The sequence below is a fragment of the Lygodium microphyllum genome, chromosome 26 (genome assembly GCF_053477565.2).
Source record: "Lygodium microphyllum isolate KBCC chromosome 26, Lygodium_microphyllum_v1.1.10, whole genome shotgun sequence".
Lineage (NCBI taxonomy): Eukaryota > Viridiplantae > Streptophyta > Polypodiopsida > Schizaeales > Lygodiaceae > Lygodium > Lygodium microphyllum.
Genome location: NC_141160.1, coordinates 43,749,587 through 43,768,411, shown reverse-complemented (window position 1 = coordinate 43,768,411; position 18,825 = coordinate 43,749,587). Strand labels below are relative to the sequence as shown.

At 39.1% G+C, this 18,825-nt stretch overlaps 1 protein-coding gene across 2 annotated transcripts in view; it reads left to right on the top strand.

Moving 5' to 3' along the window:
- The window catches only part of MAA3 (P-loop containing nucleoside triphosphate hydrolases superfamily protein), a 121,779-nt gene that overhangs the window by 43,144 nt on the left and 59,810 nt on the right, over nucleotides 1-18,825 (top strand). For both annotated transcript variants that reach the window (XR_015688976.1, XM_087668678.1), the window contains exons 5-6: nucleotides 4,681-4,878; nucleotides 4,960-4,995. Coding sequence is in view for 1 of the 2 variants with exons in the window: in XM_087668678.1 (XP_087524804.1) it covers nucleotides 4,681-4,878; nucleotides 4,960-4,995 (234 nt within the window). In the remaining variant the exon portion in view is untranslated. The remainder of the gene's footprint in view (nucleotides 1-4,680; nucleotides 4,879-4,959; nucleotides 4,996-18,825) is intronic.

The window sequence follows — 18,825 nt, the reverse complement described above, 5'->3', positions numbered from 1 at the left end:
TAGGATGATTACTCTTGTACATAGGAGCAAGACTCATGTGTTAGATGTGAAGCTTAAACGAGAGTCTATCTTAGTTGTTTCTGCTTTTGCAATTACTTTTGTAATAAAAAATCATATTTCTGCGTACTTGGTTTTTGCAAAGCAAGTTAATGAAGTTGAGAATAATGTGTCTGTACTAGATGAAAGTAGAACGACTTTCTTGGATAAATTCAGTGACTGTTTCTCAAATTTGTTACCAGGAGAGTTACCCCTTGAGAGGCCTGAAGATCATACCATAGATCTTATTCCAAGGACTAGTCCGTCCAATAGGCCACTGTACAGGGTCAGTGTAGCGCAGCAGAAAGAGATTATGACACAGGTTAATGAGCTTTTAGAGAAAGGACTAATTCAGCCCAATAGTTCTCCATTTTGTTCCCATGTGTTACTAGTTCAGAAAAAGGACGGCTCTTGGTGAATGTGTATTGACTACAGAGACTTGAATAAAACACGATCAAGAATAGGTTTCCGATTTCGAGGATAGATGACATTCTTTATCGATTACAGGGAGCAGGAACGTTTAGCAGGATAGATTTAAAAAGTGGATACCATCAGATCAGAATCAGGCCAGAGGATATCCATAAGATTGCTTTTAGAACAACATTTGGTCTCTATGAATTTTTAGTCATGCCGTTTGGATTGACCAATGCTCCTGCTACGTTTAAAAGGATGATGGATAGAATTTTCCGCCCTTATCGGAGTTTCATTGGCACATTCTTTGATGATACGATTTTCTTTTCAAAGAATGAAGAGGAGTATAGAAAACACCTAGTTGCAGTCTTTAATGAGCTTAAGCGTAACTGATTGCTCATTAATGATAAGAAGAGTGAATTCTTTTTGGAAGAGATTCACTTCCTTGGGCACATAGTTTCTAAAGATGGTGTGAAGATGGATCCTGCAAAGATAGAAGCAACTGTCTCTTGGCCAGACTTGAAAACTGTTCATGATGTCTGTAGTTTTCTTGGCCTATGCTCTTATTACAGAAGATTTGTAAGACACTTTGCAGAGATTGCTTCTCCTTTACATACGCTTGAAAAGAAGGATGTCAAATGGCAATGGACTGACAAAGAGAAATCAACATTTAGATGTTTGAAGGGGAAAATGACTACAGTTCCAGTACTTATTTTGCTAGATCTGTCTAAGTCATTTGTAGTGCAGTGTGATGCATATTGGTGCTGTATTAATGCAGAATGGCCGAGTTGTGACATAGAGAGTAGAGTACTTTTTGCCGTTGAAAGGACTTACCAAATTTCTGAGAAAGAATTATTGGCTGTGATCCGTGCACTCTCTAGTTGCAAGCACTATTTGCTTGGTGTTGATTTTGTAGTGCAAACGGATCATAAAACACTTAGATACTTTCTCACACAGGCTAAATTGTCAGAGAAACACATGCGTTGGGCAAATTTCCTATCTATGTTTCATTTTCAGATAGTGCATGTGGAAGGCAAGAAGAATGTACTTGCAGATGGTTTATCTTGCAAACCGCAAGTGTCAGCTGTTTCTATTCCTTATCACCATGAATTGGATGATATGAAAGAGCAGTATGTTGATGATGAAGATTTCTAGATAACGTTGATCAATCCCATCTAACTACTCTCTCACACTCCTTCTTTGGCACTGGAGAGTTTTGAGGGATAACCACATCACGTGGACTAGAAAGCAATAGAGGAAGGGGCTACCAAGCCCTTCCCTTGATCTAAAGAAGCGGATTCCTTTTGCGCTTTGAACTTCTCCTTGGTCGGATCGGAGTCGGAGTTTGAGGAAGAGGACGACTCATTGGAGAAGTCCACATTTCGCTTCTTCTTCTTCTGTAAGGCAGTTAACTCCTTGTAGTCCTTTTGCAAGTGTCCCTTCTTGCCATAGTGGTAACATTGGGCCTTTGACTTCTTTTTCTTGTCATTGCTCTTTGAAGCTATAAAAGACTTGCTAGAACAATGAGATGGAAGCCTTTCTTGTAAATGCAAAGACGCCTCATGCTCAAGTAGCATGGAGGACATATGTGTGAAGCTTACAAGTGTAGATGACATCGTCCTAAAGGCATTTGACACTCCATTAAACTTTAGGGGGAGCTTATAGAGTACCACTCCCATGAGATGTCTTTGGAAGGGCAGATTGCATGTGTCGAAGTTGGTACTGTACTTGTGTAACATAGAGCAAAAGTGACACAATACACCGGAGTAGTGCACAATACACACGTGTATTATCGGAATCCCATGTAAGCATAGCTTCCTCATGGTTGTCCTCATCAGAATTGTTGGGAAGAGGAAAAGGGTGTTGAAGCCAAGGAATAGCACCACTAACAATGTACCAAATCCGCTTTTGCATAAACCAGCCTTTCATCATAGCACTCCATATATGATAGTTCCATGTAACTTTTCATTTGTAGAAGTGCACTGAGGAGGCATCTGGAGAGGATAAGAAGAGAAGATAGAGAATAGAAGGTATACATAGAGAGAAAATAGCCAAACCAATAGCAAAAACTTCACAAAATGAGAGTTTACATGTAGTGTAACCAAAAATCTGATAAAAAATGAAGGCTGACTATAGCAAAATGAGGAAAACCCAATCAAAACTGCCAAAAACAGCCTATAAAAACAGTTGCCTAGTCACGGGGGCAGAAAATGAAAAACGTAGGCTGATTTAGCATTTAATGCAGCAAACTAACGATTACCTGCTGAAAATGTAGGCAGTAGTGGACCTTTGATAGGCTGGAACTGATCAACAAAAGGGAATAAGGACCTATAATCAGCAGAGAAATGGCAGTAGGAGCCTAGATCCTGCAATTTGATACCATGTCAGAAGTGGTGCAGCAATGGAAGCATAGACAAGTGCTCAAATAAAGTACTGAACACAAGACAGAAGGGAAAGAAAACAGAAGAACACTGCAAAGAAGAGAACTCAGAGATGTGCTCGAGAAATGGAATCCATATACCAAACACAAGACAGTTGTGTACAACATTGAGTCACTGGCTGTGTGTGCAATGGCACCGGCTCCTCTCTCCAACGGAAGACCACTTGAAGAATGATGATGACTACATAATTGAGGAGGAGGAGCCCAATAAAGAGGCACAAAATATTCCATATACAACGGCTGGTCCACTAGCATTAATTATTGGCTAGCTGGCATAAATGCCATAAATGCCACACAAATAACCACAATAAAATGCCTAAAATAATGACAAGTGTGCCTAGCCCATCAAGCATGCACGGAGACACACATGAGCTAACAATCCTACTAACACAAGCATCATTACCCGCAATATGCGGTAATTCTGCCCATTGAGCTTTTGATTTGAAGGAAGAGCCAGTAACATGAGGATCTTATGGTGCATAATAGCTTGAAACTCTGGGTTGATCTCATAAGACATTGTCTCCTAAAATAACCTGCACAAAAACAAGGGCCGTCCCTTGTGATTCTGCACATGGTGCCTACTAGGGCTTCCTTTGCTCATCCCAAATGTGTTTCAAATGCCGGAGGCAATGAAAACTCAAAATTTACTCGAAAAGGCTGAAAATTCAGCCTTTTCTCCTTTGTGAAGGGCAAAAATCTGCAAAAAGCAGCAACTTTACTCCTTTCCCATGCTGCACCTGTTTGCCTCAGCCTCCAAATGCTGAAAATGCAAACTTATGTTGTGAAGAAATCTCCTGTTCAGGTCTGCCCATGATCAGTCAGCCCTTCTATGTTGCTCAAATACCATGTCAGAGTGCAGTGAATGCAGAAGTGTATGGACAAGATTGAAAGACAATGAACATGAGAGAAGAGGGGGAGAGAAAAGGGACAGTACAATGTAGAAATCTGCAGTAAATGAATGCTGAAATAAAGAAGGTAGATGTATAAACAGGCTGTTGAAGTATCTCCTCGAGCTGATCCCTCTAATCACTTGAAACATACAAGTAGCAAATGACCGGGGCAGGCCACTCAATAAATAGGCCAATAAAATATGAAAAAACTGATCAGATCGGCCAGTAAAAATCTGGCCGATTGCAGTAAAAAATGACATTGCTGAATAAAATAATTAATAATGCTGTGCAGAAAAAAATTGAGTGCCATATGGCATCCCACGTGGCATGTCTGGCTGCCCTACTGCTCGGGGATGCTAGAAATAGCCTGTAGACTGCAAAGAACTGTTCGACCTGATAAATAGGAAATGTGTAATTGTGCTTGAGGGTGCTAACTGTACAACAGTATCCTGAGAATGCCTGTCTTGGGGGTGAATAAATCTCTAACAGTGGCAGCTCCAAAACAGGAAGATGGGGCTCAACAACAACTTGCTAAAATGTAGCTGATTTGGGTAAGGTGAAGCTTTCAAAAGGCTAGCAGCAGCAACAACAGCTTGGTGACAATTGGCTGATGATGACTAGAAGCTGGTTGGGCAGGTGCCAGCCACTAGGGGGTTGGTGGCTGGCAGCAGCCAGTGGGGAGAGAAGATGATGATGATGGAGAGCTCGCATGGTGTGAGATAAAGGAGTCCAGATGAATGTGGGTGTGCACATTGATTCCCCTTTTGTAGAACATTTTAAGCCTTCATTAGCCTTGTTTAATTCCCCATGTTGGTAATATCTTGTCTTCATGACCTCATTTTATGTTTGTGTGTCTTTTGAGGGTTCTAACCTGCACTTTCCTTTTCCTTCTTTGTTACACAGTTGAGCAATCTGTCAACAATCATGCGAGAATATACAGCACTTCAGTCCATTCGTCACCTTCCTTTTACAGATGTAATCCTTGGTTGTAAACTGAAATCTGCTCCTGGTGAATTAAGTGATGCATCTAATACTGTGCCTCCCAAGCTTATGGATTTTTTAGAGGAGCGGCACAATGACTCACAGCTAGAAGCCATAAAGGTGCACTATCTGTTTCAACGTATCCTATACATCTTGCATTATCAATATTATATTAATTGATTGCTTGGTTATGTTCTCCAGGCAGGACTTGCTCGCAACCCTATGGTCCTCATTCAGGTATCCTTGTGTAGTTCTTTTGTGTGCTTATGCTAGTACAACCATTTTCCTGTCTTCCAATACTGGCAGTTAATAACTATTGCAGAAAAGTGAGTCTTATCTTTCATGCAATTTGCATTGGCTTTCCTTTCTGCTCTGAATTGTTCACCTAGCTATAGATGCCATACATTCATTGTCACATGAACTGATTCTGGGATAAAAGATTATCTCAAGCATTTATGGAAGGTTCAAGGTTGCCATATTTAACATGTGATTGTAGGTGGTTCATGGATGAAATTTTAAGTTAACTGAAACGTGTCAGATTTCATAATTGAACTTTTAGTACAATTTGTGCTTAGCATGCAGCTCAAAGGATTCGGTTTTGGAAGGAGAGTGGTTAGTGAAGTTGTGGAAGAAGAGCCATGCTAAGTGGAATGGATGTTGAGATGTATGGTCCAGTTCCAAATGTGACAAGCTTATTTATGTATTCTAACTTGGGAGTTTGGTTTTGACTTTTGTGGTCAGAGTAAATTTCAGTTTGGCCACATTTATGGTCAGACTATATTTTTGATTTTGGCCTATTTATAGGTGTTACTCTATACAGATCCTCAGTTTTAGTTTGCTAGTTCACTTTCATTCTTCTGCTTCCATTCATTGTGCTCATTCTTTTCTCTGCTATTCGTTCTTCTCCATGTCTGTCTCTATCATTGTATAAAAGCACAGACCCTATCCTCATGGGTTTAGCTTACCTAGAAGATAGATGCTCTTGCTTTGCATAGGAGAGTTGCAGTCTGGACTTGTGTTTCTCTCAGTAGAAATCTTCACACCTTATTGTATTTTGCTGTTGCAGCAGTGTTCAGTGGTTCCCAAGTCTCCAGCACATTTTCTGCTGCCGTGTTTTTGCAGCTGCAGCCTGCCCCAGGACATGGCAGTTGAGGTGTCTGATATTCCAGTCTGTTGAGGTCAGCTGCACACAGCACGAGGCATGTGATGGCTGTGGGCTTGTGTTTTCTGCAGTTTTTGGTCTTCATTTCGTTGTGTTCTCTCTCTTGTCCTTGTCATTTTTCCTATCCAAATTCCTTATATTGAGGTTCCCGTAGCCTTTCCACCGTTGCATTTTTGCTGCCACTTTTGCAGAAAATCTGTCTTTTTGGTCTCTGGTATTCATAGTCTCTTGAGCTCCAGCATAGATGGTGTTCTTATTCCTCCCCAACATAATGACTGATGACAAATATGAGATTTGGAAAAGATTTATCAAACCCCTCTTAACATGCACCAACATTGGGACATGATTAAAAGCAAGGTCCCATTTCCAGAGAGTGATGGAGCTGACCAATGAAAATGGCACGTCAAGCACCACCCTAGCTGCCCTCATTTCCTTGTTTTTTAGAGCTGGTCCCTGCTTTAACAAGTAAGCACAAATGGAAATGGCATGTCAAGCACCACCCTAGCTGCCCTCATTTCTTTGTTTTCTAGAGTTGGTCCTTGCTTTAACAAGTACAAATCTGTGAGAGTGCATAGTGGAAAGGAAAGCGAACAAAGAGAGGAGACAAAAAGAGAACGTAGGTGAGAGAACGAACAATCTGATTGCAATGGTGGAAGGATACAAGGCTGCAATGGCCAACCCCAACACACAACTCTACGTGTCAGTGTGGGTACCAAAAGGTGGATGAGAGAATGAGGGCTGACTAATCACAAAGGATCAATGATGTATAATGAGAGTGAGAGGGTAGGTTGCTTATAAACAGGAAATCTAGAGTCACAAGTGGTAATAAAGAGTGGTGAGGCCCATAATGTGGGGCAGCGGGCTCCTGTCAACCTGTCACAAGAGTGGCTCTTGTAGAGGAATCTTCAATAAAGACAGTTTGCTCGGTGAAGACAACTTGAGTCCCAATTCTAGTAAGGTCATAAATTGCGAGAAGATGGAAGGTCAACTCCACTACATGTAGGGGCGTTGAAATGAATCCTAGTGAATGGGCAAACAATAGAGGCAAGGTGTCAACACCATGAACAATCATGGAACAAATGTCACCAATAGTGACTTTGATGAATAAAGATCCTACAATAAATCTCCTCGAGGAGTCATATGACTCAATGCCTTGCTATTGATATGCCATGGCCTCTCCGAAGACAAGACAGCCGAAGAAGGCTCATCCACCTGATAAATGTGAGCAAACACTAACTTGGTGGTAATAGCTTATGACAAAGTAGAGGTAGACGAAGGCTCCGATGTAGATCCGTCCTTTTCTCTTGGATGAAGTTGGGGGTACTTTTTTCTGCACTTCTTGAGGTGTGAGATCTTCCCACAATGAGGATACGTGGAAAATCCTCTGCACTTCCGCAGAAAATTTGTATCAAAGTGTAAAGATGACTCAAAGTCTTTCCTTTTCCATTTTCTTTGGTTGGCTTGTCTTGTACCTATAGATAATGTTGCAAAAGTAAGGCTATCTGCACGGGCTTTGTTAGAATTTGTCTCCCTATGACATATCTTGCTTAAGCATCAAATGGGCCTAGCTCCTCCCAAGCAATAGTCTCCAGTGTGTGTGAGTTGAGAAGATTTATGTAGAAAAAAATGGATGGAAATTGATTAGGGATCTTTGAGGAGATGATGATCTATAGAAGATATGCCATGCATACTTGAAAATAATGATATCAATGGGAGAAAGAAGCTGCCGAGTAGTTATATTAACATCTTCTAAAGACCAAAACTGGCCTATGAGACAAACTGTGATACAACTGACGAGGTCCAGCTATCCAAAATAAAAGTGCTGAATGAAAAGCTAAAAACTGGAAACTGAAAATACGGTGCTGAGTGTGATAAGTGTCGTATATGTGTATGTGCGTATGTAGCTCTGGTACTCCAGATAATGGCTACAAAAGGGGAACAACTGTCGGTTGTGATAGGGGAACAACTGTCGGCTGTGATAAAGTGGTGCGATGTGTATATGTAACAGATGCAGGGAGATATACTATCCTGGGATGTAGTAGCAGTCGTCGAAGTCGCTAATAGCAGAGAGAGAGAGTGTGTGTGTGTGTGTGTGTGTGTGTGTTCACACCACGTCGAGAGGGGAATTGGACCCTTTTTCTTTATAGAAATTTATTGAAACAAACCATGCGCAGAAAGTGTTTGAACTATATACAAAAGGGTTGATTTGTTGCAATTTTGAAAATTAGGTTTTTAAAATCCTAAATTTTGCAAGCTCTGAGCAGTAAATTGATTTTTTAATTTAGTGCTTGGATTAGATCAAGCTAAGTAGAAAGTGCTTCTAGGATGAGAGAGAGGAAGGAGAGTACAAAGCATGTGGCTGAAATTTCAACGTGAGAGCTTATTTCAAATGAAGAGAGAGACTTCCAATATATAGATGTGAGGCTTGGATGCTTAAAAGTAAAAAGTAGAGGTTACAAATGTGAAGTGTTTTTTGAAAATAACAAGTGTAGAGACATTTCTCTGTTCAAAATGACACATGTCCTATTCTAAATACCACATCTCACTTTAATAGAGAAAGAAGCTTCAAAATCTTCTACTCTATAAATCTCTCAAATTGTTAAGAATTTGAGATAGCTGTTAAAGATAAAATTGTTTCTTGTGAAATTTTGGATCTCTTGATGTGAATAGAATTTCCATTTGAGCAACTTTCAAAAATATTAATATGGAGAGCTTTATTATATAGGTTCCCGTGTTCATGGTTTGTTTCTTTGATCATGAGCATCTAGTTTTGAAACCACTCATTATATGGGCTTTTAGTCAATGTGACTTTTTGAGTGTAAAAGTCTTAGTCATCAGAGATTTTTGATTCTCTTGCTAATTACAATTTGAGTATAACTATAGGGCGTTCTAGCCATTGACTACCCTTAAATAGAAAAATGAACATTTAATCGTATTTTGAAACAATCAAATAATACAAATTGCCCTTTAAAGTATATGAGTATCAAATTAATTTGAATTGTTGAGCCAATGTTTCTTGGTAGCAATTGATATGCAAAAGGTTGGTTATATCTCTCTCTCTTAAAATCGTATTGTCCTCAAGACATTGCTTGAAGTATTTTTAATCTTATAGCTTTTTTATGAGTTGTAATTATTTTTGGATAGTCTTTAAAATGCTATTCTGCCATCCATTTAGAATCTAAATGAGAGTAATTTTTAAAATTCAGAAGGAATTTTTTAGAAATGTTTCTTCCTCGTTTCTTGATATAAAAAAGACTATTTTCTTTGATTGAAGTATATTCTTTTGTTCATCTATTTTAGATGGATTGTTTATTACAGGTTCCAATGGTGAAGGCCCTTCATAAGGCTTCAAAAGGTGGATATTGAAAGCATTGTGAATTTTGCAATGCTCTCGAAGTTGTAACATGTAGCAAATATAATTAATCTTTTCAGTGACTTAAAATGACTTATAAATTCTTGCCACGAGCTTAGCGACTTGGGTGAAATTCTTGTTAGAGCTTCTTAGACGAGTTTTATTAAATTTCAGCCACACCTAATCTCCTTGTAAAATCAAGTTCATTTGATGCTTATCTATTGCTTTCTTTTGTTTTTCTTGAGATCTTTGGATAGCTTATTTAAATTTGGACAAAAGTTGTATCCATACTATGCACGAACTTATTGACATGAAATATCTCCTCCATTATTTTGAAAATAAGTAGTAAGAGCGGTTTTTCATCTATAATCTCAAATTGTGCTTTACTTGTAGAAGTTTTAATTGTATTGTTATAGACATTTTCTACCAAAGGTAAATAGTTTTCTTATTGCTGGTTGGCTTTATGGCAATAGCACTTTAACATATCCAATGTTGTGAGATTAACAATCTCATTTTATTATCTGTTTGAGAATGATAAGAAGAAGAAAAAGTAAGCTTTGTATTCAAATTTTCAAAATAAGCTCTCCAAAAAAGACTAGTTATTCGTGGATCTCTATCACCTACGATGGATTGTGATAACCCATGATACTTAAAGATTTGTTAAATAAATATTCTAGCTATATATTAAGAGTTGATCTTCTTGATTGGAATAAAATGACTCTATTTGCTAAACTTGTAAATAATAGTCTATGTGCCATCATTGCTGTTTACTAATTTTTGCAAGCTAAAAATAAAATCCATAGCAATGCTTTTCGAAGGTTGGCTCCTTGGAGCAAAAGCCTTGCAGGCTTTGGGTGATGAAACTTAATCTTTTGGTACATGAGATATTCTTTGATAAATTGTTCAATGTCTGATCGGAGACTTGACAAAAAGAAATACATTTCAAGTGTATTAGTTGTGGCTAAAATACCATGATGAGCCATAAGGAGTTGTATGACATTCTTCCATTACTTTAGGGCTGAAAACTTTATTAACGCATAGCTTATTCTTGATCAAAAGAAATTTATCTTCGATAACATAAGAGCTTACTTTTTTTTCAAGTTGTAAAATCTCTCGGATAATTTTAAAAATCATTATTAAAAGTATAGATGTCCTTCGTACTAGTGAAATCTGTATGATGAATTATGGACACTGTTGGAAGAAGAGCACAGCTAAGAGAGATGTGAGTCGAGCAGGAGTGAGTGTGAGAGTGTGACGGCTGGAGAGAGAGTGAGTAGAGTGAAAGTATGAATCGATAAGAGTGTACTAACAATGTGTTGGTACACAAAGAATAAAATGTATTTATACTTGGGGCACGTAAAGGGTGCATTCACATATACAATGTGCATGTACTATACACGGTGGGGTTTAAACCGAGCCTTTATCCCAATAACCTCCCACTTAAAGGTCCGATGTGAACCTCTAGCTAACCAACTCCCACTAGTCGTATGTAATGCTAGTACTGAGCTTTGCTTAGACTTTTAGTGAGAACATCTGCAGGGTTGCCTTGTGTTTTAATCCTGGTCAATGTGAGTTGATCATCTTTCAGAATTTGTCTGATGAAATGATATCGCACATCTATATGCTTTGTGTGTGAATGATACATGACATTCTTAGCCAGATACACAGTACTCTGGCTATCACATCCCAAAACTGCAGTACCCATAGACATACCGAGATTCTCTGCAAGTTTGCTCAACCATATAGCTTCCTTAGAAACTTCAGTAGCTGATATGTATTGAGCTTCAGTGGTAGTCAGTGCAACAATGTTCTGCAACTTGGAACACCAAGAAACAACCCCACCAACAATTGTAAAGACATACCCGCTGGTGGACCTACGAGTGTCCAAGTCACCTGCATGTCTGCATCACAATAACCCTGCAAACTAAGTGTACCCTGCCTATAGCAAATACTTTTTCTTTGTGTACCCTTAAGGTATCGAAGAATACACTTGACAGCCTCCCAATGTGCTTTGCCAGGATTTGACATAAACTTGCTAACAACTCCCACTGCATGAGCAATGTCTGGACGAGTAGCAACCATCGCATACATAAGAGAACCACAAGCTGATACATAAGGAACTCCCTTCATAGCATTTGCTTCCATGTCATCTTTTGGGCTGTTGGCTTTGCTAAGCTTGAGATAAGGAGGTAAGGGTACCCCAAAAGACTTAGCTTCAACCATGTTAAATCTGTCCAGTACCTTTCCAATGTACTTTTCTTGAGATAAAAACAACAATTTCTGCATTCTATCTCTATAAATCCTCATGCCCAAAATATGCTCTACATTCCCCAAATCTTTCATGGAGAAGGCTGATTTTAGCTGATTTTTGAGAGCATCCAAGCTAGTCTTCCTTTTCCCAGCTAGCAACATATCATCCACATACAAAACAAGTATGATGGGGCTGCCATTTGTACCCTTTTTATCACAACTCTATAGAAATAGAATTTGTATCCTTTTTCATTAATTTTTCTATATAATGATTTATTAAATTTGTTTCCTTTGCACTAATTAGATATAAAGAAAAGTGCATTGGAGCTAGCCACTGATGAGTGGTCACATGTTATGGTGGACCCACACGGTGGGTCAGAGAAAAGATAGTTCACACTTCCACCTATATGGCCCGATTGGGCGCCTGTGACCAGAACTCACGCATATCAGGGTTAGACTCGCACATAGAAAGGATTGATGCTTTGAAGTGTGGGCTAGATCCGCCAGAACAGACAGTTACAATCAACAAGATGGTATAATCATGAAATGCTTGTACAGTGTGCATGTATGGGCTGAAAGTTTAAAATGCACATTTCTTTGCATAGGAAAGTCACATGAAGATTTCTGATACCGTTTTTGCGATGTACACGGAAAAAGCTTTCATATGACACCCATATTGGGGGGGTCCCTAAATTTTAGGAGGTCCCTAAATTTTAGGAGCCTCGAATTAGCCTAAAAATGCTAGTCCTAAAAAAAATGGATGCCATTTTAAAAATAGTAAATTCTGTACTCTGACTGTGCTTACTAAATTTGGTTGTTTCTATTCTTGACAGTATTCAGCCCAAAAAGGAAGGCCATAGAGAAGAGACAAGCGTCAAGACACTTGTCACACAAGTTTCCAAGTGTCCCACCACTTGTCACATCTCATGACATGTGGCTGGACACTTGTCTTGCGCTACTCCACTTTCCCCTTTTGTACTAGCTCTTCCCTCTCCTATAAATAAGAGCTCGTTTTTCTTCATTCAGGATTATTTTTCTTTGCTGTAAACTCATGTACAACACCCATAGATAGCCAGAAATTGGCCCCATCCATCCCCATCATCATCCCCCACTTCTCCATTATCAAATTCCTCCATATTCCCTCTTCTATCACTGTTGTTTTACAGGACAGCAAGCCTGTAAATTCATTACAGCACCTCCTTCTCGAGCTCTTTCTTCCATTTTAGCAACAAGAAGCAAGCCCTATCCATGTACTACTGATCAACGATGGAGAAAGGCTGATTTCCCCTCTTTCTTCTCTCATACTGTAAAGAAATTAGTTCTTATCATTGCATAATAGATAATGCACATGTGTTTGTACATCTTTGTATGATCTTGTGATAGTGAGAATTACTTCTCCTCACTCTCAGGTTGATTGTAACTGAGCTCTTCCCTAAGGGATTGGGGTTGAGCAGAAATACATTCCTTCGGGGGGGGGGGGGTGGGGTGCGCATCTTCAACCCTCAATCTTGTCTCCATTACTTTTACATTTTCATGGCTGTAATTTTGTGAATAATTTTCATTTTCAGCTTTAAGTGTTCATTCTCTTTTATATTAAATCTCGAAAACAAGCGAATATCATAATTCTTAAGTATACTACGTTGTTCGGGGCGTTTACAGTGGTATTAGAGCTTTGGCTCGGTCCTCACTCCAACACTGGTAGTGCTTACAATTATAAGTTTGTTTGTTTTCAGCCCTTGCATTGAGTGCTTGAGCATATTTTTCTTAGAGTCTCAATGGATCAGTCGAGTGCTATCCTTCAGCCATCCAAAGTCTTAGAGAGGAGAATCAACAAATTCGTGAGCAACTTGTCAAACTAGAAAAAGTTGAGAATCCCAAAATATTCAAGGGAAGAAGCCCATCTGTTTCAAGGAGACAAAGCCATACCAATGAAAGGAGCCGATCAAGAAGTCCAACTACTTCTAAGAGGCAGTCCCATTCTACTTCAAGACAAAGAAAGAGATCGCGTCGAAGCTCATCCTCTTCTTCAAAGTCATCTGGCGCCTACTCTGGTGGGCCCTCTTTTAGTGACGAAGAGTCACACCCTTCTCATGGAAGACCTCATCATCGTCAAAGGCGTCGACATTCTTCATCCTCGTCTCCATCTTCATCCCCATCAAGCACTTCATCATCTTCAACCTCAAGATTCGGGCATGGACGAAGGCATAAGAAGAAGAAGAAGACTAAGTCACTATCTCAACTTGAAAAGAAGATCAAGTTCAGTATGTATGATGGTTTCCGAAATCTTGATCTTCTTGTGAAGTTTATTCGTCAATTTCAAATTTTGTATGGTCGTGACAAGTATAAAGAAAAAGAAAAGATTAAGTTTGCAGCTTTACATTTGACCGACTTAGCCCATACTTGGTGGACGGGGTTGGAATATGATCATGCTGTCCCAAAATCATGGCGGTCCTTTGTTCGCATGATACAAAGCCAATTTCTTCCTGTTCATTTCAAAAGAGATGTAAAAATGGAATGGGATCGGCTTTGGCAAAGGAAAAATGAGTCGCTTGGTAACTATACCAAGAGATTTTGGGAGCTACTTTTGAAGGTCCAACATTTCAAGAAGATCAGCAGTTCGGAAAAGCTTAGGAAGTTTCAAGGAGGTTTGCATTTTAAACTTCGTACTGGTCTTAATCATTATCATTGTTCTAGTCTCAGGGAACTCATTGACCATGTTGAGACATGGGAAATGGAGCACAATGGCAACAAATCATTCCAAAAGAATGATAACAAGAGAGTAGCTGATGATGAGGAGTATTCAGTTCCAAATGAAGGACAAAAACAACGGCAAAAGCAGCCATCAAATCAAAAGAAAATGAAGCCCTATGCACCTCCTAATGCTCCTCAATTTCGCTCCAATCTATACCCACAAGCAAAGCAACTTTCCGAAGAAGAAAAGCAGCGCTTTATGAAAGAAGGGAAGTGCTTTAAATGTGGACAAACTGGCCACATAGTGAAGCAATGTCCAAACAAATGATAAAGCAAGGTTTCTGACAACAAGTCTAAGTCGCCAGCGAAAATCAATGCTATCAGTGATGTAGTTGCAAACACAACTCACACTCCAGAGATGCGCAAATTATTAAAAGCTTGGGGACAGTTGCAAGGTAAGCAAACACTATTCTTGATAGATCTTGGGGCGAATGAAAATGTCATTTCCTTACAATTAGCTAAAGAGCTTGGATTAAAGAATGAAGAGATGGACACTCCGGTAGAAGTTCGCCAAGCTTTAAATGCCGATGAAGGTGACACTGTGAAAACTGTGACATCCTACATTGGCAAGCTCAAGTTTCAAATTCAAGGCTACAGTGACAAAGATACCTTCTGTATCGGAGACCTTGATGGTTGCGATGTGATTCTTGGCATGCCCTGGAATCATAGAGTAGATTCAACGATCTTCTCTCAGAAAAAGAAGGTAGAACTCACCAACAAAGGCAAGAAGTACGAGATCCAAGCTCGAGTTTCTGGAGACACCATACCTATGGTAAGCCATATGCAAGTCTCTAGAGCAATGAAGGATTGTGTTCAATGTTGTTTGCTTTATGTCACTGATGTAAAAGATAATATGAATGCTGAAAACCAAGAGCGACTTCAGCTCTTAGAAAAGTATAAAGATTGTTTTTTGGAAGATCTTCCTTATCAACTTTCCCCAGAAAGGCCAGAAGACCATCATATTGATATTATTCCAGGCAGTTCTCCTCCTAATATAGCACCATACCGTGTGAGCCGTCCTTAACAAGAAGAAATCAGAAAGCAAGTCGAAGACCTACTCAACTGTGGGCTAATTAGGCCAAGTAGCTCACCATTTTGTTCACCAGTTCTTCTTGTTCAAAAGAAAGATGGCACATTCAGGATGTGCATTGATTATCGAGCCCTCAACAAAATCACTGTGAAGAATCGGTTTTCTATTCCGAGAATTGACGACATTTTGGATCGTCTAGGAGGCTCAAAGGTTTTCAGCCGCATTGATCTAAAGAGTGGTTATCATCAAATTAGGGTAATACCACAAGATGTACACAAAATTGCTTTCCGCACTTCATACGGTCTTTATGAATTCTTGGTGGTTCTTTTCGGATTAACCAATGCACCAGCCACCTTTAATCGAATGATGGAGCGCATCTTTAGAGAGCATCGACAATATGTCGGTACTTTCTTTGATGATATTATTGTCTTTAGCAAGAATGAAGAGGAGCATCATCAACACTTGGAGATTGTTCTACAATTACTTCAACAAAATCAACTCTTGGTAAATGGTAAAAAAAGTGAATTTTTTATGCATAAAATAAATTACCTTGGGCATGTCATCTCTTCTGAAGGGATTCAGATGGATCCTGAAAAGATCAAGATAATCCAAGAATGGCCTCATCTTCATGATGTACATGAGGTGCGATCGTTTCTTGGCTTATGCTTTTATTACCGCTGCTTCATCAAGCATTTTGCATATATGGCTTCTCCACTTCATGACCTTACAAAGAAGAAGACCTCTTTCCAATGGAAGGAAAAAGAGAAGGCAGCCTTCACAAGGCTGAAAACAGCTCTTACTTATGGACCTGTTCTTATCATTCTTGATTTGGTAAAACCATTTGTGGTGGAAGCAGATGCTTGCGGTGATTGTATTGGTGTAGTGCTAAATTAAGAAAGCCATGCCGTAGCCTTTGAAAGCCGCCGTCTAAATGATGTGGAGAAAATGTATGACATTTATGAAAATGAGCTCTTAGCAGTGTTTCATGCTTTGAAGATATGGAAACATTATCTTTTAGGCAATGAATTTCTTATTAAAACTGATCATCAGAGCTTGAAGTATTTCAAGACTCAAAAGCATTTGCAGGAGAAACATGCAAGATGGAAAAATTTCTTGTCTATGTTTCATTTTCAAATTATGTATACTCCAGGGAAACAAAATGTAGTTGCTGATGCACTTTCTAGAGTGCCTCGCATTGCAACTATTACAGTGGCTCATCATGAAGATTTTCAAACGATGAAGAAAACTTATGATGAAGATACTGATTTTACAGCTATTTGGTCAAATTTACAGCAAGGAGGTTCTCATCCAGATTATTCCATCAAAGACGGTTACCTTCTCATGAGCAATCGCCTTTGTGTCACTCTTTCTGTTTGACAAAAGGTGCTTAAAGAAAGTCATGAACCCCCTTATGCAGGCCATAGAGGAAGGGCAGCCACTAATGTAATTGAGCGCTACTTTTATTGGCCAACATTACGAAGAGATACACATAACTTCATTGAGGCTTGTCTAGTATGCCAAAAATCCAAGTATGATAGGCAGAAGACTCCAGGATTGTTGCAACCTCTTCCAGTGCCCAAAGATCCATGGGAATCTATCACAATGGATTTCATCTCAGGTATTCCAAGAACACCTCAAGGTCATGATATGATTTGGGTGATAATTGATCGATTCAGCAAGCAATCACATTTTATTCCATGTCATAAAACATTGAAATCCGCACAAGTTGCAAGACTTTTCATTCAACATATCTTCAGATTACATGATATGCCTTCTGAGATCATTTCAAATAGAGACTTCAAATTCACAAGTAACTTTTGGCGTGCTTTATTTGAGAATTTGGGAACCACTTTAAAGTTCTCCTCAGCTTTTCATCCTCAAACTGATGGCCAACGAGAGATGATGAATCTCACTCTTTTGGATATGTTGAAAGCTTATGTTAGTAAACATAAGTCACAATGGGAGAAATATCTTCCATTATTGGAGTTTGCTTACAACAATATAGTGCACTCATCCATAGGGAAAACTCCAAATGAAAGAGTACAGGGTAAAGTGATTCCTCCTCCAATTATTCGTACTAAAGATAAGATTTTTGCTGCTGATGAGTTTGCTTCAGATTTTAAAACAACAATGGATCAAGTTCAAGCCACTATCAAAGTTGCCCAAGAGCGACAAAAGAAGCAAGCAGATAAATGAAGAAGACCTTTGGCTTTTGAAAAAGGTCAATATGTCTTGCTAAAGTTTGATAAAAGCAGGCTCAAACAAGGTTCCGGTCAAAATTCATCTTTTCCAAAGCTCTCCAGTAGATACTTTGGACCCTTCAAAGTGATTGAGAAAATAAATGAAGTTTCTTATCGACTTGAGCTTCTTGCTCATTGGAAAATACACAATGCTTTTCATGTAAGTTTGCTAAAACCTTACATAGGACCAGAACCAAAGAAACCCATTACTGAAGATCTCCCAGAAGTTGAAGAAACAGAGCAACTCTTGAAACGTGAACAAATTTTTTTTCACAAGGATCGAACCACGAGAAGTGGCCTTGTGACACGAAAATTCTTACTAAAATTCAAGAATCTACCCATAATAGATGCACAGTGGGTAGATGAAAATTCATGAAGGATTACCCAGACATTCTTCAGTCATATCAAGAAGCTTTTTAGCTGAGGACAGCCGAATAAAAGCCAGAGGGCTGTCACAACTCTATAGAAATAGAATTTGTATCCTTTTTCATTAATTTGTCTATATAATGATTTATTAAATTTGTTTCCTTTGCACTAATTAGATATAAAGAAAAGTGCATTGGAGCTAGCCACTGATGAGTGGTCACATGTTATGGTGGACCCACGCGGTGGGTCAGAGAAAAGATAGTTCACACTTCCACCTATATGGCCCGATTGGGCGTCTGTGACCAGAACTCACGCATATCAGGGTTAGACTCGCACACAGAAAGGATTGATGCCTTGAAGTGTGGGCTAGATCCGCCAAAACAGACAGTTACAATCAACAAGATGGTATGATCATGAAATGCTTGTACAATGTGCATGTATGGGCTGAAAGTTTGAAATGCACATTTCTTTGCATAGAAAAGTCACATGAAGATTTCTGATACCGTTTTTGCGATATACACGGAAAAAGCTTTTATATGACACCCATATTGGGGGGGGGTCCCTAAATTTTAGGAGGTCTCTAAATTTTAGGAGTCTCGAATTAGCCTAAAAATGCTAGTCCTAAAAAAAAGGGACGTCATTCTAAAAATAGTAAATTCTGTACTCTGAATGTGCTTACTAAATTTGGTTGTTTGTATTCTTGACAGTATTCAGCCCAAAAAAGAAGGCCATAGAGAAGAGACAAGTGTCAAGACACTTGCCACACAAGTTTCCAAGTGTCCTACCACTTGTCACATCTCATGACATGTGGCTGGACACTTGTCTTGTGCTACTCCACTTTCCCCTTTTGTACTAGCTCTTCCCTCTCCTATAAATAAGAGCTCGTTTTTCTTCATTCAGTATCATTTTTCTTTGC